General features: G+C 34.8%; 3 protein-coding genes across 4 annotated transcripts in view; 1 reads left to right on the top strand and 2 right to left on the bottom strand.

Annotated features, from left to right (window-relative positions):
* LOC111046909 (dynactin subunit 4) overlaps window positions 1-8,872 on the top strand; it is a 27,571-nt gene extending 18,699 nt beyond the window's left edge. The window contains exons 8-9 of one of the 2 annotated variants that reach the window (XM_039440362.1): window positions 237-463; window positions 8,090-8,872. In XM_039440362.1, the coding sequence (XP_039296296.1) occupies window positions 237-463; window positions 8,090-8,306 (444 nt within the window). In that variant the 3' untranslated portion in view covers window positions 8,307-8,872. Of the gene's footprint in view, window positions 1-236; window positions 464-4,990; window positions 5,763-8,089 lie in introns of those variants that run through there. The other variant, XM_022332557.2, reaches the window with a different exon arrangement.
* Window positions 1,520-2,431, bottom strand: LOC120354110 (fidgetin-like protein 1). Its single transcript, XM_039440378.1, has 2 exons — window positions 2,243-2,431; window positions 1,520-1,883 (listed from the first exon to the last, which is right to left on the bottom strand). Exons 1-2 carry the CDS (start codon window positions 2,420-2,422, stop codon window positions 1,761-1,763), a joined length of 303 nt encoding a protein of 100 aa, XP_039296312.1. The 5' UTR covers window positions 2,423-2,431; the 3' UTR covers window positions 1,520-1,760.
* LOC111046908 (fidgetin-like protein 1) overlaps window positions 8,544-25,203 on the bottom strand; it is a 54,928-nt gene continuing 38,268 nt past the window's right edge. Inside the window, exons 12-13 of the mRNA XM_039440346.1 lie at window positions 9,491-9,682; window positions 8,544-9,134 (exon numbers count right to left, since the gene is read on the bottom strand). Coding sequence (XP_039296280.1) covers window positions 9,012-9,134; window positions 9,491-9,682 — 315 coding nt within the window. The 3' untranslated portion in view covers window positions 8,544-9,011. The remainder of the gene's footprint in view (window positions 9,135-9,490; window positions 9,683-25,203) is intronic.

Here is a 25,203-nt window from a genome sequence, read left to right on the forward strand (position 1 = left end):
CGAAATAAATACTTTGCGGGAAGATTCAACAGTCATAAATGTATTCAAATCTTCTTCTCTTCCATCAGGAAGTGAACATAACTCAAGGTTGGTTATACATATTGAACTCAGAACCAAATCACGAATTACAATTTCTAAAAATATAAAAAATTCAACTTGAATTTCACAACACAAAAATAATATTTCGCCTAACTGAAATTGGATGAACTAAATGTTGGTAACTTATGATTGAACAGAGAACCAGTTTGACCCCTGGAGCCCTGAACACGAGTGGAGGTTCGAGCCTGACTCTGCCGCCCTCGCTGACACGACAACTCACTCTACACGAGCCTCCTCGCCGAGTCTGCCTCGACGTGAGTGCCTCAGTGCAGCTGCCCTCCTGCGGCATTGTGCTGCCTCCTCGCGACGATGCGGCCGAATATGATGACTCAGCAGAAACACACAACTTCCAAGATGATCCAGAGTAGGTTGAATGATGCTTTTTTATCCAATTATTATTTTCTTTCAAGGAATTATTAGATTGAGCAGTTTATCAACAAAATAAAAATTAAACTCAACATTCCATGATTGAATAACATTTGTAAAATTTACGATTTCAATAATTTCAGATCAAATACTTGTTTAATACCAAGCTCTATATGTATAATTGATAGCATACTTGCATCGTATAACCTAGTTCGCTAAACATTCTTAAATTTGCCTACTTATTGAAATTATTCCCGGTTGCACGTAATACAATTAATTTATCAAGTTCAATTATGGTCAAGTGGCGTGTTATACCGGAATAAATGCCTCGAAAACAAAACGAACTAGACATGACAAAACAGTACGATGAAATTACTTAACCTGGGTTAAGTCTATCAATATAGAGCATCCAACTTACTTGAAATTGTGATCTAGTATTTTATTGATACACTTATTGCTTATAGTGCGTTTATTGATGCTTGACGAAACCGATCTATCCAATCATGAACTGATATGATTGTATGTTATCAAAATCCATTTAACACATTCAAGATAAAATCATCCCTAAGAAAAATATGGTTATGTGTTGGAAGTGTGGAATAAACAATTTCATTGGCATCTTGTAAACTGATAATATTTTTTCTTTATCTTGTATAGATTAAAAACGTAATATGAGAAACTCAAGTTTTAGTGCATCTTCAGTGGTAGAAACGATTTGACTACATACTATTATGTTTCTAATTCATAAAAAATCTCTGATAACAATGTTAAATTTAATGTTGTATCTTACTACTATATTCATTAATTTTCATAATATTTATCATACTAAGAAATAGTATATTGTTTCACAAGTATATTTAAATTTATAGGATACATTAAAACATCAATTGATAAATAAGTGAAATTTATGCCTTTCTAATGAGGATTTGAATAAAAACTTCAATTTAATTAAAGAATTTTCAATTTAATTTTGCTCCTGGTCACTTTTTACAAAGCGATTTACGTGCCATTTGAAGTGCTACTTCAGGATTTTTTTATTGAAGTGAGGTAAGCATTTCCAAACGGTTTTATGATTTAATTTAAAGAAAATACATTTATTTTATGAATTATTATTGTCACATTTTATGTTCAAGAGTAAACAAATACATAAATAATTCTTGGGTGTAATGACTGTATTGACTTAGAACTTATCTTCAATTAAACTACCATATTTGAGCACCTATCGCTGGTTAACTGCAGCGTATTCCAATCGGCTTAGGTTTGACAGAGTTGGAATAAATATGGAAAACAATAATCTAAGTAGACCCAGATCCATACAGTTTGTCCCATTCGAGGTAATTGTCGAGATCCGATGGTCCAACGCTGGAACGAACTCTAGTTAGAGCTGTTTTGAAATCGTTCATTCCGATTGGGTTCACCTACAATCAATTAAGAATGATGAGGTTATCACAAGTCAGTTTTAAACTGATCTCTAATACAAAATTCAGTCACTTGGATAGAAAGCTGTATACAGACTTAGTGGGAACAAGAATTCCAAACCATTAATCAGCCGTAAATATACAATTTACGGTTGAATAGGAGGACCATTTCAACGATCTCTAATGGCTGAATAGGAGAACTTATTGTGAAACTAAGTTCCTAGTTTCTTATAAAAATAGTGCTTGGGTGACATTTATATTCAGAGATTTATCACATTAGTATTATTATTATTGCGCCCGTTTTATGTGTTCTAAATAGAATACGAATAAAAAAAACTAATAAAAGCCATAATTTTTACCTGGTCATGTGAAATGAATTCGATTTGCGTGAATGAGATTGAACGTATTGGACCTAGGGCAGCCTCCTGGCAAACGTTTTTCACATCAGCTCCAGAATACCCGTCAGTAAGCTGTGCAATCTCATCAATATCTGTGTCGCGGAGACTGTTCCTTTCATTTGACATCAGTCTGCTGACCATCTCCTTTCGAGCCTACAATTATAACAACTCATGTAAACTTGGGCTCTTGGACACTGATTATGATTTCAACATAGACTGTTTATAAATTATTAGCATTTCATGTAGTTCTATCAATGAGAAAGAAAAAAGGTTAGGAACAAGAATAGCCTGGCTTCAACTGATGACTTAAGTCTATCTAAAACCCTCTTACCATGAAAACATTTCTCTAAAAAAATCAAAATAATTTAAACTACCATAGCATCGGGTGATTATGATCTATCTATTTAAGTATCTCAATTGTAAGTAAGAGCGTACAGACAATTCTATCCCAATTTTTTTACAATATAACCTAAAATTATTAACTGATTAATTATTTTTTTCTACAGTTACCCGAAAAAGTGCCCATTCCCGCACCAATTATTATAGTACGCAAAATACCTCAGTATTCCTGGTATAGTACTGTAGATCTGAAATCCGCATATCACCAAGTACCAATCTTACTTGAAGAAAGGCAATACACAGGATTTGAAGCATGTGGGAAACTTTATCAGTTCTGTCGTATTCCTTTTGGTGTCACTAATGGTGTTTCAGCTTTTCAAAGAGTAATTGATTCACTCATACAAAAAGAGAAATTATTTGATACCTATGCTTATTTAGATGACGTCATAATTTGTGGAAATTCAAAAGAAGAACATGACACTAATCTTGAACGGTTTCTTGCAGCAGCTTCAAATAACTCACTTACTATAAACAAGGAGAAGAGTAAATTCAGTCAAAAGGAGATACGTTTCCTAGGATTTTTAGTTGGAAACAAATCATTACGTCCAGATCCCGAACGCCTTGAGCCTCTACTTAATATGCCCCCACCTCCTAATCTCAAAACTCTTCAGAGAACTGTGGGCCTCTTCGCACATTACTCTCGATGGATACAAAATTTTTCAAGTAAAATTCATGCCTTTGCACACTGTACGCTCTTCCCTCTTCAAGAAAAAGGCCCTTGCAGCTTTTGAAGATCTTAAAAAAGAAGTAGCTGCAGCTGTAATACATGTTTTTGATGAAGGAGGCATTCTCACTGTAGAGACTGATGCCTCAGATTTCTGCATAGCAGCAACACTATCTTACAATGAACGTCCTGTTGCATACTTTTCACGAATGCTAAACGAAAGTGAAAAACGACACTCATCAGTTGAAAAAGAGGCATATGCCATTGTAGAATCTATTAGGAAGTGGCGTCATTACTTATCTGGTCGTTTCTTTCAACTTATTACTGATCAAAAATCTGTTTCATTCATGTTCAGTAGCGCGGCAAGAGGCAAGGTGAAGAACGAAAAAATCATGAGGTGGCGCCTTGAGCTATCTCAATACACCTATGAGATCATTTACCGACCTGGAAAAGAGAACATAACTGCTGACGCTCTTTCTCGAGCATGTGTGATAATGGGATGTATCACATCAAAACAAGACTTGATAAAATATCATCAAGACCTCTGCCACCCCGGCATCACAAGATTTTTTCACTGGACTAAAGCTCATAACCTTCCATACTCGGTAGATGACATCAGAGAAGTCTGCATGGAATGCAAGATCTGCTCAGAGCTGAAGCCAAGATTCAACTGTTTCAAAGGAAAATTGATAAAAGCAACTCGGCCTTTTGAAAGGATCAACACTGACTTCAAAGGACCCCTGCCATCATCAACTAGAAACAAGTACATCCTCACTATTGTGGATGAATATTCGAGATTTCCCTTTGCCTATCCCTGTCACAGTCCCTGAGACATGTCATCAGAAACAGTAATTCAAAATTTCAATGACTTATTCACCACATACGGCTATCCTTCATACATACACACTGATAGAGGGACCAGTTTTCTATCAAAAGATGTCAAAGATTACTTAATGTCCAAGGGTGTAGCTACCAGTTCCACAACACCTTACAACCCTCAAGGTAATGGACAGGTGGAACGCTACAATGGAATAATTTGGAAGACAATCCGTTTAGCCCTACGGTCCAGGAACATGGATACTTCTCACTGGGAAAAGGTACTCTTAGAATCACTAAGCAGCATTCGCTCGCTTCTCTGCACGACCATCAATTGCACACCTCACGAGCGAATGTTCATTCATCCTCGTAATCCCACGTCTATGACAAACTTGCCATCCTGGCTGATCAACGCCAAGGAGGCATGGATGAAGACCTTTGTAAGACGCAGTAAGCATGATCCTGAAGTTGAAAAGGTAGAAATTATTCATTTGAACCCTCATGTCGCTCAAGTAAGACTTTCTGATGGAAGAGAAGTTTCTGTCAACATTCGTAGATTGGCCCCGGTAGGTTCCACTACTGGGAGGGAAGAATGATATGATAATCATATGTCATGAATCAGTTGTTTGAATTATTCTAAATCATCAGAAAGTTTGTTATATTATCTCAGTTCATTTTAGTCAATAAAAGCCATTATTCTAGCTCTTCAATGGTCTCTATTTATTACAACTACATACTATTATGTTTCTAATTCATAAAAAATCTCTGATAACAATGTTAAATTTAATGTTGTATCTTACTGAATTATGAATTTATTTTTATTTTTACAGGGTTGTAGTTTGGAGGAAGAGCAATAAAGCGGCAGTCAAGTTCAGCATTACTCCAGACAAAACTCTAGCACCGAACGAAGACGTGAAGTGTGGCTTTGTGCTCGGATACGGCTATGTGAATACAATGGCCGCTCTGGAAGGCCACAAAGAACCACAACGAGTCGAGCTGCAAGTCAAAGTGTTGCTGTCTCTTGGAAAAATACTTTCCGATCAATAATGCTTTAAAAGCAAAAGTGAAGAACGTTTTCACAGTAAATCTCAATAATTAATAATGTAACTATTTTGTGTTTAACTTGCTTGAAATTGAGTCCCATGTACATCAATCTTATATGTTATCTTGTAAGTGATATTTGTATGAAAATTAGCTTTATTCAGTACTATTAATTACTGCAAAAATATTAATTCGCACCTGTTTTTGCTAACAATATTACTATATTCATTAATTTTCATAATATTTATCATACTAAGAAAATAGTATATTGTTTCACAATTAATATTTAAATTTATAGGATACATTAAAACATCAATTGATAAATAAAGTGAAATTTATGCCTTTCTAATGAGGATTTGAATAAAAACTTGAATTTTCCTCCTGGTCACTTTTTACAAAGCGATTTACGTGCCATTTGAAGTGCTACTTCAGGATTTTTTTATTGAAGTGAGGTAAGCATTTCCAAACGGTTTTATGATTTAATTTAAAGAAAATACATTTATTTTATGAATTATTATTGTCACATTTTATGTTCAAGAGTAAACAAATACATAAATAATTCTTGGGTGTAATGACTGTATTGACTTAGAACTTATCTTAAATTAAACTACCATATTTGAGCACCTATCGCTGGCTAACTGCAGCGTATTCCAATCGGCTTAGGTTTGACAGAGTTGGAATAAATATGGAAAACAATAATCTAAGTAGACCCAGATCCATACAGTTTGTCCCATTCGAGGTAATTGTCGAGATCCGATGGTCCAACGCTGGAACGAACTCTAGTTAGAGCTGTTTTGAAATCGTTCATTCCGATTGGGTTCACCTACAATCAATTAAGAATGATGAGGTTATCACAAGCCAGTTTTAAACTGATCTCTAATACAAAATTCAGTCACTTGGATAGAAAGCTGTATACAGACTTAGTGGGAACAAGAATTCCAAACCATTAACACGTGAGTACACGCCCCTACTTTGTGACGTGAGAACACGCCCCGACGGCAATTTGCTCACGCAAGTTCAAGGTGCTAGTAATTACAGTATTCTCACATCAATACAATTGAATTATTTATTAGTGAGAGCCTCAAGACTTCCAATTTCATGTAGATACATTCAATCTTCAGAAAAAGTAAACTTAAATTTGTTTCTATGATATTTTATTTTGTCTGCATTTTCTTCAAATTTTACAGTACTTAAGGGCACGCCATGTTAGCAAGTTGCCGCACTTTCCAGTACCTCAGAGCACGCACCGTTAGCAAATTGCCGCCTCAGCTTTCAAGGTGTTGAAAGAAAAATCATTTAGTTGAAAAACTGAACTGTATATTATTTGAATATTAAAAATATTGTCAAATTATTATGATAATAAGCCTCTAAAAAATTGTAATGAGAAATGATCTTCATGGAAATAAGATTACTACTTCTACTGATAGAAAAAATACTGTTATTAGAACAAGACAAAAAATCAGCTTAGTCATCTCCATTATTTTCTGCCTGTTGTTCATGGTCTTGATTTGCACAGTTCACGCATGATGATCTAGTATGCTCCTTGCAGATCAGAATGTTGCAGTTGATACACTTGATGGTGGTTTTTCTGTTTTTCCGTCGTGGACAGATGCTGCAAACACTATATTTGCCTTGCTGAACAACCGGTTCTGCTTGATCTCCTCTATCTGGCTGGAACTTGAAGATTTCAACAAGCCTGTCTTTTATAGTTCTTGCTACTGGATAAGTAGCTGAAACTTTTCTTTGTGCATGGTCCAAGATAAGTTGAAAGCCAAGCTTTTCTAAAAAGTCTTTCCTTGGAGGCAATTTATCAGCATCTTTCATGTTGTTGGCTTTCCATATAATATAGGAATTTATACCTCCAACGTTCAGCTCGAAGAAGAACATGGTCAATGGCCATCTATTTGACATTCTAGCAACACTATACTCCTTTTGCATGGCGTCACTGACATCAACACCACATTTATTTTTATTGTAAAAGGTGATTATTGATGGTTTGCAAGCTTCGCCAGTGGTTTCATCAATTTCATCACTCTCATGAAGGGTTGAAAGCAACAACACAAACTTCTTATTGGTTGCTTTGTATGAGACAAGCGTTTCATTCCAAGTGAAGGCAAACATTGAGCTATATACTGGACGTTTCTGTTCCTTGTTATCAGCTATGAGTTCAATTGGAATTTCACTCTTATTTTTTCGAATAGTTCCTACCAAAGTCAAGTTTTTCTTCAGAAGATCTTGGGCTACAGGAATTGAAGTGAAATAATTATCACATGTAATGTTTCGGCCAGTGTTTTCAATGTGAGACACCATTCTGTTCACCAAGTCTCTTGTATTGGTACTAACATGGTATGGTCCAATCCTTTGGAATGACAGTGTCTGGAAAAAATAAACTCCAGCATTCAGTTTCACTCTTTGCTTGTTTGGCTTGTCCTATTGGTCCAGGGAGCTGCGTGATGAGGTTCTTCTTTCTTGGCTTTCCAGCTGTGGATTGAGGAGTATTTGACCAAATGGTTGGATTAGGCTTATTCCTTCCTTTGTAGGTGGGGTTGGTTAGTGCCTTGGGCTGTTTCTTGGGCTGTTTGGGTTGACTCTTCTTTTTCCTCTTCCTGCTGTGTTGTTCAACAGCATCTGGTTGATTCATTGAGAGATCCATGGGTTCTGGACTAGCATGGTGGCTGGGGCCAGAAATATTGGGTGAAAGTTCTTCATTTGCATTGATTTCTGGTGGATCGACTTCTACAGGTGAGTTATCCTCAAATATTTCTTCAGAAACACGAATTTCAGCAGCATTTATAATCAATTGTTCATCTTCTATGTCACTGAAATCTGACAATGTTAAATTTAATGTTGTATCTTACTGAATTATGAATTTATTTTTATTTTTACAGGGTTGTAGTTTGGAGGAAGAGCAATAAAGCGGCAGTCAAGTTCAGCATTACTCCAGACAAAACTCTAGCACCGAACGAAGACGTGAAGTGTGGCTTTGTGCTCGGATACGGCTATGTGAATACAATGGCCGCTCTGGAAGGCCACAAAGAACCACAACGAGTCGAGCTGCAAGTCAAAGTGTTGCTGTCTCTTGGAAAAATACTTTCCGATCAATAATGCTTTAAAAGCAAAAGTGAAGAACGTTTTCACAGTAAATCTCAATAATTAATAATGTAACTATTTTGTGTTTAACTTGCTTGAAATTGAGTCCCATGTACATCAATCTTATATGTTGTCTTGTAAGTGATATTTGTATGAAAATTAGCTTTATTCAGTACTATTAATTACTGCAAAAATATTAATTCGCACCTGTTTTTGCTAACAATATTACTATATTCATTAATTTTCATAATATTTATCATACTAAGAAAATAGTATATTGTTTCACAAGTATATTTAAATTTATAGGATACATTAAAACATCAATTGATAAATAAAGTGAAATTTATGCCTTTCTAATGAGGATTTGAATAAAAACTTGAATTTTCAATTTAATTTTGCTCCTGGTCACTTTTTACAAAGCGATTTACGTGCCATTTGAAGTGCTACTTCAGGATTTTTTTATTGAAGTGAGGTAAGCATTTCCAAACGGTTTTATGATTTAATTTAAAGAAAATACATTTATTTTATGAATTATTATTGTCACATTTTATGTTCAAGAGTAAACAAATACATAAATAATTCTTGGGTGTAATGACTGTATTGACTTAGAACTTATCTTCAATTAAACTACCATATTTGAGCACCTATCGCTGGTTAACTGCAGCGTATTCCAATCGGCTTACGTTTGACAGAGTTGGAATAAATATGGAAAACAATAATCTAAGTAGACCCAGATCCATACAGTTTGTCCCATTCGAGGTAATTGTCGAGATCCGATGGTCCAACGCTGGAACGAACTCTAGTTAGAGCTGTTTTGAAATCGTTCATTCCGATTGGGTTCACCTACAATCAATTAAGAATGATGAGGCTATCACAAGTCAGTTTTAAACTGATCTCTAATACAAAATTCAGTCACTTGGATAGAAAGCTGTATACAGACTTAGTGGGAACAAGAATTCCAAATCATTAATCAGCCGTAAATATACAATTTACGGTTGAATAGGAGGACCATTTCAACGATCTCTAATGGCTGAATAGGAGAACTTATTGTGAAACTAAGTTCCTAGTTTCTTATAAAAATAGTGCTTGGGTGACATTTATATTCAGAGATTTATCACATTAGTATTATTATTGCGCCCGTTTTATGTGTTCTAAATAGAATACTAATAAAAAAAACTAATAAAAGCCATAATTTTTACCTGGTCATGTGAAATGAATTCGATTTGCGTGAATGAGATTGAACGTATTGGACCTAGGGCAGCCTCCTGGCAAACGTTTTTCACATCAGCTCCAGAATACCCGTCAGTAAGCTGTGCAATCTCATCAATATCTGTGTCGCGGAGACTGTTCCTTTCATTTGACATCAGTCTGCTGACCATCTCCTTTCGAGCCTACAAATTATAACAACTCATGTAAACTTGGGCTCTTGGACACTGATTATGATTTCAACATAGACTGTTTATAAATTATTAGCATTTCATGTAGTTCTATCAATGAGAAAGAAAAAAGGTTAGGAACAAGAATAGCCTGGCTTCAACTGATGACTTAAGTCTATCTAAAACCCTCTTACCATGAAAACATTTCTCTAAAAAAATCAAAATAATTTAAACTACCATAGCATCGGGTGATTATGATCTATCTATTAAGTATCTCAATTGTAAGTAAGAGCGTACAGACAATTCTATCCCAATTTTTTTACAATATAACCTAAAATTATTAACTGATTAATTATTTTTTTCTACAGTTACCCGAAAAAGTGCCCATTCCCGCACCAATTATTATAGTACGCAAAATACCTTATTCCCACACCCAGTGCGGGAATGTAGATTTGAGTGCGGCAAAGACTTTGTCGCACTCCAAATTTGCAACATAACACAAAATAGTTAACACGCTTCATGACGGTAGAGTGTGGCAAAGTAAAAGAAATGGTAAACCTGAATATGTTGCTGGCTGGAAATTTTTGTAAAACAGCTGATTATTACCGCGAGATATTGATTAAAAAACTTGAAATAAACAAGAAGTTTTTATAGTATTCAATATCAGTATCTTATTTCTATTCAAGTTATCATGAACAATTTTTATGTGTGAGATGCCTATATTTTCAACTGGAAGACATTGGAAACATTTATCGACCATTTTATTTTCAAGGAATCAAGTATTTTTATATCTTTATTTCCTTTGGTGGTTAGGTTACTCTTGTTACTGATACTGAGGTTGTAATTGTTATAATAATGTTATAATTGACCGAGCGAAGTGAGGTCTAAGATTCAAGTCGACGGTTTGGCATTTCTCTTAATGTTTAAATGTTTTTATGTTGCGCATTTATGGCGAAACGCGGTAATATATTTTCATGAAATTTGACAGGTATGTTCCTTTTTAAATTGCACGTCGACTTATATACAAGGTTTTTGGAAATTTTGCATTTCAAGGATAATATGAAAGGAAAAAGGAGCCTCCTTCATACGTCAATTTATATTACCTTAAAAATCTGACTATAGAATTATTCATCATAAATCAGGGCAAAATTCTAGCCGGCATGCTCCCCCTGTTATCTCAGTTATTATTGAAGATATCGACTCAAATTTTTTTTTAAATAAAAGAGGAGGAAAAAATAAAGCGCGCTAGCCTATTTTTATACAATTTAGTTAGATTTTAATATTAGAAATAGCTGTTTCAAAACTAACCTTATTTTGAAGAATGGACGATTCTAAATATATTATTATCTCAACTATTTTTGAAGGTATCAACTCAATTTTTTTTTTGATGAAAGAAGAAAGAAAAATAGGTGTTGCTTCTATGAATTTTATTTTGAAAAACTTTTTAAAACATTAAAAAAAAACAGTTTGAATTTCTGAGGTGAGACTCAACAATGAAGAATGATGTTATGTAAACAATGAAGAATGAACTGTGATTAATGAAGCCAATAGCACAGCTGACTCATATTTTATGGCCGAATTAAAGATTTCAAAATAAGCGATTGCTCGAATGAATGTTCGCATCAATTCAACTTCTTCGAAAGTGATTGAAGAGGTAACTACAGGCAAGCATGGACATTGGAATACAATATAATTGATTAATCGATGAATTAAATAGAAATTAGATATTATTCTGGGGAGTTTTTCATTAAATTAACATTAACTTTCTAAAGCTGACCCTGAAACAGAACAGAAATTGGTAATTTTTGGTTTATGTGACTAACAATAATTGTATCTCACAATAAATTGTATCTCAACTATTTTTTAAGATATCAATCAATTTTTTTAAATTGAAGAGGAAGAAAAAATAGGTGTTGGTAATATAAATTCTATCCTAAAATACTAATTTAAAGATTAAAAAAACAATTAGGTTCTGGTCAATTTATGTCAGGTTCAAGTCATTTATATTTATAGTGATTAAGATGATTGAATAGAACAATTGAACATTGAGATAGGATTCAAGAGTTAAGATAAAGAGATTTTTCAATAGTGGAGACTCTTTGAGTATGGAAAGAACTATAATGTTAAGAACTAGGAGTTGAAGAAGTGGTGGACAATGTACAAACCTTTACTCTTAATCACATTTTCTTATGACAATGATACATTTTAATTGAATGAACTTGTTATATATATATTTGAACTACCGCCTAAACAGAGTAGTCAACATAAAATATTGCACAGAAATGAAGAAAACACTGATTCAATTCATTACCAACAACATTTATTTTACATGAATATGATATGAATATTACAAACATTTGCATTATAATCTAAATTATTATCCATTGTACATTTCTACACTACAACATTCAAAAAGATCAGACAGGCATTGAATTTGAAACACAAAGACAGACTCATTCATAAGGCGCTGTTCACCTGTTCTAGTATTTTCTATTCTGTATCGTATTCGACTTAACAATAATATAAGTGTTCAATAAAGATCATTGAAATAATTCTACTGAGAGTTCTTATTCTTTCAAAAATACACAACAGAACTCTTGAATCAAGTCAAATAATTACTAACCTGAACAAGTATGACCAAAGCTTACTGAGCCTGGGCCAAGAACAGATCTCTCCTAAACTAAACTTTTTCTAATCTGAGATTTTCCTAAAATTAGCTTCACCTAACTAGAGTTTTTCCCAACCTAAAGCTTTTCCTAACCTAAGCTTTAACTAACCAAAGCTTTTCCTAACATAAGCTTTACCTAACCTTAGCTTCTCCTAACCTTAGCTTCTTCTAACCTAAGCTTTCCCTAACACTTGACTTTTTCCTGACCTAAGCTTATCCTAACCTTTGCTTCTCCTAACCTAAGTTTTTCCCAACTCAAAGCTTTCCCTAACCTAAAGCTTTTCCTAACCTAAGCTTTCACTAACCAAAGCTTTCCCCAACCCTAGCTTTTCCTAACCTAAGCTTTACCTAACGTTAGCTTCTCCTAACCTAAGTTTTACCTAACCCAAGCTTTACCTAACCTTAACTTTTCCCACCAAAGCTTTTCCAACCTAAGCTTTTCCTAACCTGAGCTTTTTTCCAACCTAAGCTTTTCCTAACCTTAGCTTCTCCTTACCTAAGTTTCTCCTAACTCAAAGGATTTCCTCAACTAAGCCTTCACTAACCAAAGCTTTTCCCAACCTAAGCTTTCACAAACCAAAGCTTTTGCTAACTAAAGCTTTTCCTAACCTGAGCTTCCTCTAACCTAATCTTTTCCTACCCAACAGTTTCCTAACCTAAGTTTCTCCTAACCCAAGCTTCTCCTAACCTAAGTTTCTCCTAACTCAAAGCTTTTCCTAACCTAAGCTTTCACTAACCAAAGCTTTCCCTAATCAAAGCTTTTCCAACCTAAAGCTTTTCCTAAATCAGGGCAAAATTCTAGCCGGCATGCTCCCCTGTTATCTCAGTTATTATTGAAGATATCGACTCAAATTTTTTTTTAAATAAAAAAGAGGAGGAAAAAATAAAGCGCGCTAGCCTATTTTTATACAATTTAGTTAGATTTTAATATTAGAAATAGCTGTTTCAAAACTAACCTTATTTTGAAGAATGGACGATTCTAAAATATTATTATCTCAACTATTTTTGAAGGTATCAACTCAATTTTTTTTTGATGAAAGAAGAAAGAAAAATAGGTGTTGCTTCTATGAATTTTATTTTGAAAAACTTTTTAAAACATTAAAAAAAAACAGTTTGAATTTCTGAGGTGAGACTCAACAATGAAGAATGATGTTATGTAAACAATGAAGAATGAACTGTGATTAATGAAGCCAATAGCACAGCTGACTCATTTTTATGGCCGAATTAAAGATTTCAAAATAAGCGATTGCTCGAATGAATGTTCGCATCAATTCAACTTCTTCGAAAGTGATTGAAGAGGTAACTACAGGCAAGCATGGACATTGGAATACAATATAATGATTAATCGATGAATTAAATAGAAATTAGATATTATTCTGGGGAGTTTTTCATTAAATTAACATTAACTTTCTAAAGCTGACCCTGAAACAGAACAGAAATTGGTAATTTTTGGTTTATGTGACTAACAATAATTGTATCTCACAATAAATTGTATCTCAACTATTTTTTAAGATATCAATCAATTTTTTTTAAATTGAAGAGGAAGAAAAAATAGGTGTTGGTAATATAAATTCTATCCTAAAATACTAATTTAAAGATTAAAAAAACAATTAGGTTCTGGTCAATTTATGTCAGGTTCAAGTCATTTATATTTATAGTGATTAAGATGATTGAATAGAACAATTGAACATTTGATAGGATTCAAGAGTTAAGATAAAGAGATTTTTCAATAGTGGAGACTCTTTGAGTATGGAAAGAACTATAATGTTAAGAACTAGGAGTTGAAGAAGTGGTGGACAATGTACAAACCTTTACTCTTAATCACATTTTCTTATGACAATGATACATTTTAATTGAATGAACTTGTTATATATATATTTGAACTACCGCCTAAACAGAGTAGTCAACATAAAATATTGCACAGAAATGAAGAAAACACTGATTCAATTCATTACCAACAACATTTATTTTACATGAATATGATATGAATATTACAAACATTTGCATTATAATCTAAATTATTATCCATTGTACATTTCTACACTACAACATTCAAAAAGATCAGACAGGCATTGAATTTGAAACACAAAGACAGACTCATTCATAAGGCGCTGTTCACCTGTTCTAGTATTTTCTATTCTGTATCGTATTCGACTTAACAATAATATAAAGTGTTCAATAAAGATCATTGAAATAATTCTACTGAGAGTTCTTATTCTTTCAAAAATACACAACAGAACTCTTGAATCAAGTCAAATAATTACTAACCTGAACAAGTATGACCAAAGCTTACTGAGCCTGGGCCAAGAACAGATCTCTCCTAAACTAAACTTTTTCTAATCTGAGATTTTCCTAAAATTAGCTTCACCTAACTAGAGTTTTTCCCAACCTAAAGCTTTTCCTAACCTAAGCTTTAACTAACCAAAGCTTTTCCTAACATAAGCTTTACCTAACCTTAGCTTCTCCTAACCTTAGCTTCTTCTAACCTAAGCTTCTCCTAACCTTATCTTTTCCTAACATAGGCTTTCCCTAACCTTAGATTTTTCCAACCTTAGCTTTTCCTCACCAATTTTTCCCCAACCTAAGCTTTTCCTAACCTAAGCTTTCACTAACCAAAGCTTTTCCCAACCCTAGCTTTTCCTAACCTAAGCTTTACCTAACGTTAGCTTCTCCTAACCTAAGTTTTACCTAACCCAAGCTTTACCTAACCTTAACTTTTCCCAACCAAAGCTTTTCCAACCTAAGCTTTTCCTAACCTGAGCTTTTTCCAACCTAAGCTTTTCCTAACCTTAGCTTCTCCTTACCTAAGTTTCTCCTAACTCAAAGGATTTCCTCAACTAAGCCTTCACTAAGCAAAGATTTCCCCAACCAAAGCTTTTCCAACCTAAGCTTTCACAAACCAAAGCTTTTGCTAACTAAAGCTTTTCCTAACCTGAGCTTCCTCTAACCTAATCTTTTCCTAACCCAACAGTTTCCTAACCTAAGTTTCTCCTAACCCAAGCTTCTCCTAACCTAAGTTTCTCCTAACTCAAAGCTTTTCCTAACCTAAGCTTTCACTAACCAAAGCTTTCCCTAATCAAAGCTTTTCCAACCTAAAGCTTTTCCTAACCTGAGCTTTCACTAACAAAGCTTCCCCTAACCAAAGCTTTTCCTAACCTAAGCTTTACCTAACCTTAGATTCTCCTAACCTAAGCTTCTCCTAACCTGAGGTTTCCCCAATTTTAACTTTTCCCAACCAAAGCTTTTCCTAACCCATGCTTTTCTCAACCTAAGCTTTTCCTAACCTAACCTAACCTAACCCAACCTAACCTAACCTAACCTAAGCTTTTCCTAACCTAACCTAACCTAAGCTTTTCCTAACCTAACCTAACCTAACCTAACCCAACCTAACCTAACCCAACCTAACCTAAGCTTTTCCTAACCTAACCTAACCTAACCCAACCTAACCTAACCTAAGCTTTTCCTACCTAACCTAACCTAACCTAAGCTTTTCCAACCTAACCTAACCTAACCTAACCCAACCTAACCTAACCTAAGTTTCTCCTAACCCAAGCTTCTCCTAACCTAAGCTTTCCTAACTAACCTAACCTAAGCTTTCCTAACCTAACCTTACCTAACCTAAGCTTTTCCTAACCTAAATAACCTAACCCAACCTAACCTAAGTTTTCCTAACCTAACCCAACCTAACCTACCTAAGCTTTTCCTAACCTAACCTAAGCTTTTCCTAACCTAACCTAACCTAACCAACCAAACCTAACCTAACCTAAGCTTTTCCTAACCTAACCTAAGCTTTTCCTAACCTAACCTAACTAACCTAACCTTTTCCTAACCTAACCTAAGCTTTTCCTAACCTAACCTAACCTAACCTAAGCTTTTCTAACCTAACCTAACCCAACCTAACCTAACCTAACCTAAGCTTTTCCTAACCTAACCTTACCAAACCTTACCTAACCTAAGCTTTCCTAACCTAACCTAACCTAACCTAACCCAACCTAACCTTTTCCTAACCTAACCTAACCTAACCTAACCCAACCTAACCTAACCAACCTAACCTAACCCAACCTAACCTAAGCTTTTCCTAACCTAACCTAACCTAACCCAACCTAACCTAACCTAAGCTTTTCCTAACCTAACCTAACCTAACCTAAGCTTTTCCAACCTAACCTAACCTAACCTAACCCAACCTAACCTAACCTAAGCTTTTCCTAACCTAACCTAACCCAACCTAACCTAACCTAAGCTTTTCCTAACCTAACCTTACCTAACCTAAGCTTTTCCTAACCTAACATAACCTAACCCAACCTAACCTAAGCTTTTCCTAACCTAACTAACCCAACCTAACCTACCTAAGCTTTTCCTAACCTAACCTAAGCTTTTCCTAACCTAACCTAACCTAACCTAACCAAACCTAACCTAACCTAAGCTTTTCCTAACCTAACCTAAGCTTTTCCTAACCTAACCTAACCTAACCTTTTCCTAACCTAACCTAAGCTTTTCCTAACCTAACCTAACCTAACCTAAGCTTTTCCTAACCTAACCTAACCCAACCTAACCTAACCTAACCTAAGCTTTTCCTAACCTAACCTTACCAACCTTACCTAACCTAAGCTTTTCCTAACCTAACCTAACCTAACCTAACCCAACCTAACCTTTTCCTACCTAACCTAACCTAACCTAACCCAACCTAACCTAACCTACCTAAGCTTTTCCTAACCTAACATAACCTAACCCAACCTAACCTAAGTTTCTCCTAACTTAAAGCTTTTCCTCACCTAAGCTTTCACTAACCAAAGCTTTCCCTAACCTAAGCTTCACTCAACCTTAGATTCTCCCAACCTTAGCTTCTCCTAACCTAAGCTTTTCCTAACCAGAGCTTTTCCCAACTTAAGCTTATTCCTCACCCAAGGTTTTCTTAACCTAAGCTTTCCCCAACCAAAGCTTTCCTTACCTTAGCTTCTCCTAACCTTATCTTTTCCTAACATAGGCTTTCCCTAACCTTAGATTTTTCCAACCTTAGCTTTTCCTCACCAATTTTTCCCCAACCTAAGCTTTCCCTAACTTGTGCTTTTTTTAACCTAAGCATTTCCCAATCAAAGCTTTCCCCAACCAAAGCTTTCCCTAATCAAAGCTTTTCCAACCTAAGCTTTTCCTAACCCAAGCTTCTCCTAACCTAAGCTTTTCCAACCTAAAGCTTTTCCTAACCTGAGCTTTCACTAACCAAAGCTTCCCCTAACCAAAGCTTTTCCTAACCTAAGCTTTACCTAACGTTAGCTTCTCCTAACCTAAGTTTTACCTAACCCAAGCTTTACCTAACCTTAACTTTTCCCAACCAAAGCTTTTCCCAACCTAAGCTTTTCCTAACCTGAGCTTTTTCCCAACCTAAGCTTTTCCTAACCTTAGCTTCTCCTAACCTAAGTTTCTCCTAACTCAAAGCTTTTCCTAACCTAAGCTTTCACTAACCAAAGCTTTCCCTAATCAAAGCTTCACTCAACCTTAGATTCTCCCAACCTTAGCTTCTCCTAACCTAAGCTTTTCCTAACCAGAGCTTTTCCCAACTTAAGCTTATTCCTCACCCAAGGTTTTCTTAACCTAAGCTTTCCCCAACCAAAGCTTTCCTTACCTTAGCTTCTCCTAACCTTATCTTTTCCTAACATAGGCTTTCCCTAACCTTAGATTTTTCCAACCTTAGCTTTTCCTCACCAATTTTTCCCCAACCTAAGCTTTCCCTAACTTGTGCTTTTTTTAACCTAAGCATTTCCCAATCAAGCTTTCCCCAACCAAAGCTTTTCATAACCTAAGCTTTCACAAACCAAAGCTTTTTCTAACCTAATTTTTCCCAACCAAACAGTTTCCTAGCCTAAGTATCTCCTAACCTAAGATTTTCTCAACCTAAGTGTTTCTAAGCTAATGCCTCCTAACCAAATCCTTTCTATGCAAAATCTTTCCAACCTAACCTCCCCTAACCTAACCTTTTTCAACCCAAACCTTTGTAACCTGAGTTTTTTATTATCCCCAACCCAACAAAGCCTAACTCGAACTAACAAATGCAGTCCAGCCCAACCATTGAGCTCCCCTCTAACCAAGCATTTTCCAACCTAATATAACAAAGCCTTACCAGATAAAGACTGAGCAACCCTCAGACTTGCTCAGTCTTCATCACTTAAGGTTTGATAGTCACATCAAACTTTGGTAGGTAGGGTTTCATCAATATCGTTAGATACAGGAGAAAATGTGGTCAGCAGTAATTATGGTTAGCTCCATTTAAAAATATTCTCAACATTTTTCAGGCAAACAACTGGCACATTTTTGATATTTTCCAGATTTCCTATCAACTTCATCAATAGCATTAAATACAGAAGAAAATGTGGTCAGCAGTAATGGTTAGCTCTTTGATGGAATTAGAATTTTTATTCAAATTTGATACATTTGAGTTCTAATTCAAAATTATTTTTTTCCCAAAATTGGATTTTTTTTTTTGAAAAATTGAAGATAGGTAGTGAAAATTATAACTGGAACCGTTTTAAGCATAAGTTAGCCTGTGGTACTTTTCTGTAAGTTGTATAATTCTGAATGATTGAATAAATAAATAAACTTTAATTATTAATACCTAAATGAGACTTTACAAATTTAGTACCCATTGGGGTTTCCAATTTTTTCAAAAAAAAGTTTGAATTGGTTTGTTTTTTCAGATTGGTTTCTACAAGGATGCAGGTTTGATGCCTAGTGAGATCGGACTCCCCGATTATGTATTAAGTATTCCAATAATGGGAAAAAATGTAGAACAAATTATAATTTAAATATATCAAATTGAAGTTTGTAAAACAATAACAATAAAAAAACAATAAAATAAATATTGAACTCTTGAATCATTAATCGAACAAGTTGAAATCGGAATCTTTCTTATCGAGCAATTTCAAAAACCGATGACAACTCTATTTAGCATGCTTCAAATTTGTGACCTGTAGAGAATAGAGCAGCAACTCTATAACTCTACAACTCTATGGTGCTAGTAAAAACATGATAGTATTATAGGTTGGACAAAATTCAAAATTTGCTGTTAATATTAATAACATTAAATTTCATTGATTAGAATTGTTATTCAGTTACCGACACGTATTTTTTCTTCTTCTTTCATTAAAAAAATTTAGTCCCATAATATCTTTAATAATAGTTGATACAAATCATTATAATTTAGAATCGTCCATTCTATAGAATAAGGTTAGTTTTGAAACAGCTATTTCTAATATTAAAATTAAATCAAATGGTATAAAAATATGCTAGCGCGCTTTATTTTGTCTTCCTCTTTCATTTAAAAAAAAAATTGAGTCGATATCTTCAATAATAACTGAGATAGCAGGGGGAGCAGGCCGGCTAGAGCTTAGCCTAAATGAGCTGTCTAAAGGACTATAATACTACCCGTTAAAAAACATCAACATCTTGAAAATGTATCTTTCCATCAACGTTAGTAGACAGTTGACTATTTATAATACTACCCGTTTAAAAACATCTAACATCTTGAAAATGTATCTTTCCATCAACGTTGTAGACAGTTGCAGCCAGACCTGATAACAGCGCTCACACTCACATTCCGGGACGACACGTCACGGTACGATGGGACAGAAAGCTCTATATTTATTTAGGATTTTTTCTAGACATTTTAAATTGATAAATTATTAATTTTCGAGAAAACATAACAACAAGTCAATGTAACTTACTGAGCGTGAGGTCTACTGTTCACAGAACTACTAGTAATAATAAACAATAATGTATCCATTAGGTTTGAAACCTAAATATTTACACTTCAAAAAAGTTATTCAGTTCTTCAACTCTCCGTAACATCTCTACTCACATTTTCGAAGAGCAACTTCAATGAATGCCGTTGGATGAATTAGAAACAGAATACAGAATAGATGTCATTGAATACCGTAATCAAAAACACTGGATTTACAATATCCTGTTTACTCAACAGTGACTTGAATGATTGAAGTCCAGCATTTCAGGTAAATGTAATGTCTATATAATTTAATCACGTTTTAAAGAATGCAGTATAACCTTACTTATATCACGGAATAAGCATACCAGTAGTGCTTCTTTCCTCTGTGCTTATATGTTTCATGCAGTAGGCTACTGGGCGCTTGGCCAGAAAAGGAGAAAGGCCAAATTAACATGTTTACTCATGTATTTACAAAAAAAAAACAAGCTGAAACTATATTTTTACACTAATATAGAGTATAATATATCATTCAGAATCAAACTTGAGGATATTTGGAACTGGAATAAATAATACACATGAAAGTTTCATAGAATGGTCAGGTTAAACTTAAGTCTGTCCTAGGGCACCGTATAAGTATAAGCAAAGTTTTGCTGTATAACTTTTGTGTTTTCGGATAGGAGAATATTAAACTGTTAGTCACGGGTGAAGTATAACATTTGTGAGGCTCATTGATGGCTCAAAATACATATCCAGACAAGTGATATGGCCATTTCCACACTTGCTGATGACTTCTTGTAGATGAAGTTTCATCATAATTGAATCTCATATAACTTTATAATATTCATTCTATTGTCATTTAGACTGAATTTGAAATAATTCTGTTGTGGAATGGTTCAAATATTTATTATCAGCATTAAAAATACTACAGATTTGCACAAACAAACATTCTATTCAGTATAGGACATGTTCATCGCCTATAAAGTGCCAGCAAAGTGGCACTTTGCGCACTAGTTGCACAAATAACTATTAATAGGGCTTCTTGAATGTTCAATTATAGAAAATCACTAGTACCATTATTATATTTTTATATAAAAAATATAAGTATTTTATAAAAAATTATATGGGTACGGTACTAGTGATTTTCTAAAATTAAAATTTTTAATGGATGTGAACATATATTTTCCCAAGCGGCCCAAGCCGTATATATAAGCCATAAGTTATGTTTTAAATCAATATCAGTGTAGAATAATTTTTAAACGAATTACAATTTCAGGAAATACAGCCGATATGCGGAACAACCGAAATTACATAACCATTATCAACCAAAATTCTCATTTATCTGCCCACTGAAATCATACCGAAAACTGAAAATTGTAGACCGAATGGTTCATTAGTTGCAACCCCAATACTACTACTTGTTTTTCAAGTTTTGGTTGAATTTTGTAAGGTAGCGTTACCAGTAGCCTACCTCATAATCAGGCAGCGGAATGTAGAGCCTCTTGACGAGCCTGCGACGGGCGGCCTCGTCCAACTCTTGCGGCCGATTCGTGGCGCCGACCACAAGCAGTCGATCCTCATCACCAGTTGTTGCGCCGTCCTAGAAAAAAATGTGTAAAATGTAAAAGTTTGTGTAAATATTTATAAACTAAAAAAAGGAAAAATTTATGATAGTTGACTTATTTTTAGATCTCAAAATATGAATATTTTGATGAAAATCAATCTGCTATTATATCCTTGAAAAAATAAGGAAAACTTAATGATACCATACTTATTCCTTGATCTCAAAATATGACATTTTTATAAGTAATCAAAGATCAAGTACCGTAATCACTAAATAATTATGCACTAAGTACAATAATAAAGAGGACATTCTTTTTTAAATTTTCAAAAAACAACTGTGTTTTCATTTCAATTCACTGTTTTTTTTTTTTTGGAGTCCAAGAGAGGTAAGTGATTTACTGTGGAGGCCAAGGGAGATATGTGGTGCCTAAAAATGTATCAAATTCAAAAATAGGATAATTTCAACAATATCATTGCTTAAAATTACAGCTCAAAGTTAATAAAAACCCAAAGAATAGGGGAAAAATCACTACTGAACAAAACTTTACATTTGGAGGATTCTGTGAACTTTGACCTTAATTTTCTTAAAAGTAAGAAAAAGTCACATACCTCCCTTGGCTTCCATGCCTCATATTATATTTTATAGTCTTGAAGATCAACTAGAATTTAATTTATTGGAGGCCTATGTCGCCTGTATTTGATAGCTACCCTTGGCTTGCAAGCGTATCTCCATATTTGAGTTGTTCAATTGATTTCTATCTTGACATTTAATTCATTGAAGGCCTATGTCGCCTGTATTTGATAGCTACCCTTGGCTTGCAAGCGTGCTCTCTTATTTGAGTTGTTCTATTAATGTCTAACTTGACATTTAATTCACTGCAGGCCTATGCTGCCTATATTAAGTATTTATATTAGCAATTATTCACTGTATTGATAGCTACCCTTGGCTTGCAAGCGTATCCCCATATTTGAGTTGTTCAATTGATGTCTAACTTGACATTTAATTCACTGCAGGCCTATGCCGCCTATATTAATGTATTCTATATTAACAACTATTTAAATGTATATGACATTGACCTTTGAACCTACTTGTGTTAATGCCGACCAAGGCAATTTCATTTTTTTGAACTTACTTAGCTGTGCTATTGTCGACCGAAACATCCTATCATTCTAGATTAATTTGTTAGTATTAATCAACATTTAACTAATTCTATTTATTGAGCACTATCTACAGCTTATTGTCATTTATTACTATTCCTTTTGTAAATCATTAAGATTGAATTTTGCAGCAGTAACTTTTTCATTATAGCACTCAATTTATATTCGCAATTCAGGTATCATTAATAATACCTTTTCCATTATTGTCAGGCTTCAATGGTCATTAATGTCATTGACCTAATTTCATTTAAATTTTGTATTTCTCTAACGTTTTTTTATTACATGTTGTAATTGTCCCAAGATTTTTCGATTCAATCTACTTACACTTGTTTTTGTATGTGGCCATCTGCCTATTATTTTATTATTATTAATCTCATCTTGTTGACTCATTTTGTCTTTTATTGGCGTACTTACCACACTTCAAGCTATCAGTATTTTTATGCACAGAATTCAAAGATTTATTTGTAGGTATTAATACCAACTATCATTCACAGTCCACTGCCCTGACTTTGGATTCTGTCATAAAAATTGGTTCATCCGGGCCAGATTTTTGATCCAGTGTTTACCTAGGATAAAATTGGTCCTCCAGCCCGTTCATTTTTGATCCAGTGTTTACCTAGGATAATTGTTAATTTTATTACCCATTTCTTGGTCCATTGAACCTTAGGTTTCAGTGACCGTGTGCCTATAGCCTAGCTTGATGCCAATGATTAGGTCCCACACTAGAGTATATTTTATTCCATTGTACTTTTGTATGTTTGTATTGTTTAATATTAAGCATTCACACACTTGTTTCAAATTTTCAGTACTGGCTGCAACTCAAAGCATGCTGCGACGTGTATGCACCAGCTATCAACTATCTTGTACCCTGAGAGACTGAACCGCACTGAACTGGTCACAGATGGCTATTGCGCATTGAGAAAACAACACACGGCAAACTACACCACCTTACGAGCTCGCTACTTGACTCGCCGCACAGCAAGCTTGATACAACTTGCCTCAAACGCACAGGCGTGCCTCTCTGCGTACTGGACCAGCGCCCAAAGTTGCTTATTGGCGCAGCAATCGCATTGCTACAGTGCAGTATCGTTTCGTTCACTCAGGTTTTTCTGTTAGTTTTTAAGCATGTCCGATCATGAGGAAGATTCACTTCCTGAGCCTTCTGCTCTTTTCAATGCAAGAGACAATTTACACCAGAAATAGATTGGTTCATAACCAACTATAACGATTATGTTGTGGACACTGAAGCCACTTATTATCAATTGTTGACTGTCAAAAACGAACTAGGTTCACTCAGAATTAAGTATGATAAGATTCATGAACATTTATGGAATGCAGAGTTGCAAGCACAAGATACTTCAACTCATTTTGAAATACTTAATAAGTTCATCTCCATTGCCTCTAAGGCAAACGCTGCATTAACTGCCTTTGAAAGCAGACAACGCAACAATGAGGCCACTGCTGGTGCTTCCCAGCGGCCAACATCTCAAAACTCACATTTGGCAAATTTTCAGTTGCCTCAGATTCCGCTTCCATGCTTCAATGGGAGCTTTCAAAATGGCAAGCATTCTCAAGTGCTTTTACCAATATTATTGGTAATCAGGATAATATTAATGACTCATTGAAATTTTCTATCTTCGTCAATCACTCAGTGGTGAAGCTCTTGCTAGAGTGGAACACATTGAAGCTGACGAAAATGGTTTTCAGCTTGCATGGAACCTCTTAAGGGAGAGGTATGACAATAAGAGATTAATTGCTGCCAGGCACGTCACGGCAATTGAATCTCCTCCTACTATAAAACGTAACTGTCCGCAATCATTACGGGCATTCATTGACTTTTGCAAGTCCCACATTACCGCGCTCGAAGCGCTTCAACTTGGAGTCCAAATCAAGGACTTATTGTACATGCACAAAATGTTGTTGCAGTTGGATACTGCTACTGTTCGAGAATGGGAAAAGAGTGTTGGTATACACGACATTCCCACCATTGATAAATTTTGGAATTTTTTGGAATCACAATGCAAAATCATGGAAGCTGTTGCTTCAAGCTCAGCTAACCATCATCAAGGAAATGTACAACAAAGTACATCCAACTCGGTTGGTGCTCATAGCAAGCCGAAGTTCAATCAAAATCAATCGAATGTTCAATCTAGGATGCAGGTTACTACCTCTTCTATGTCACCTTGTAGTTTTTGTAATTCTGTTGGTCATTTTCCAAATCGTTGTAATGAATTATTGAAGTTGCAGGTGACAAAAGGTTATGTTATAATTGCATCAAGCCTTTCACACCCAATCATATTTGTTCGGACAAATCGTGTACACTTTGTGGCAAGAGTCACCACACTGTTCTTCATAGGTCGTATCCTCAATCGCGAGACACTCCTAAGGATAAGGTAACTTCAAATGTTATTCATTCTCAATCTTTTGCTCCCTCCA

Source organism: Nilaparvata lugens, chromosome 1 (genome assembly GCF_014356525.2).
Source record: "Nilaparvata lugens isolate BPH chromosome 1, ASM1435652v1, whole genome shotgun sequence".
Lineage (NCBI taxonomy): Eukaryota > Metazoa > Arthropoda > Insecta > Hemiptera > Delphacidae > Nilaparvata > Nilaparvata lugens.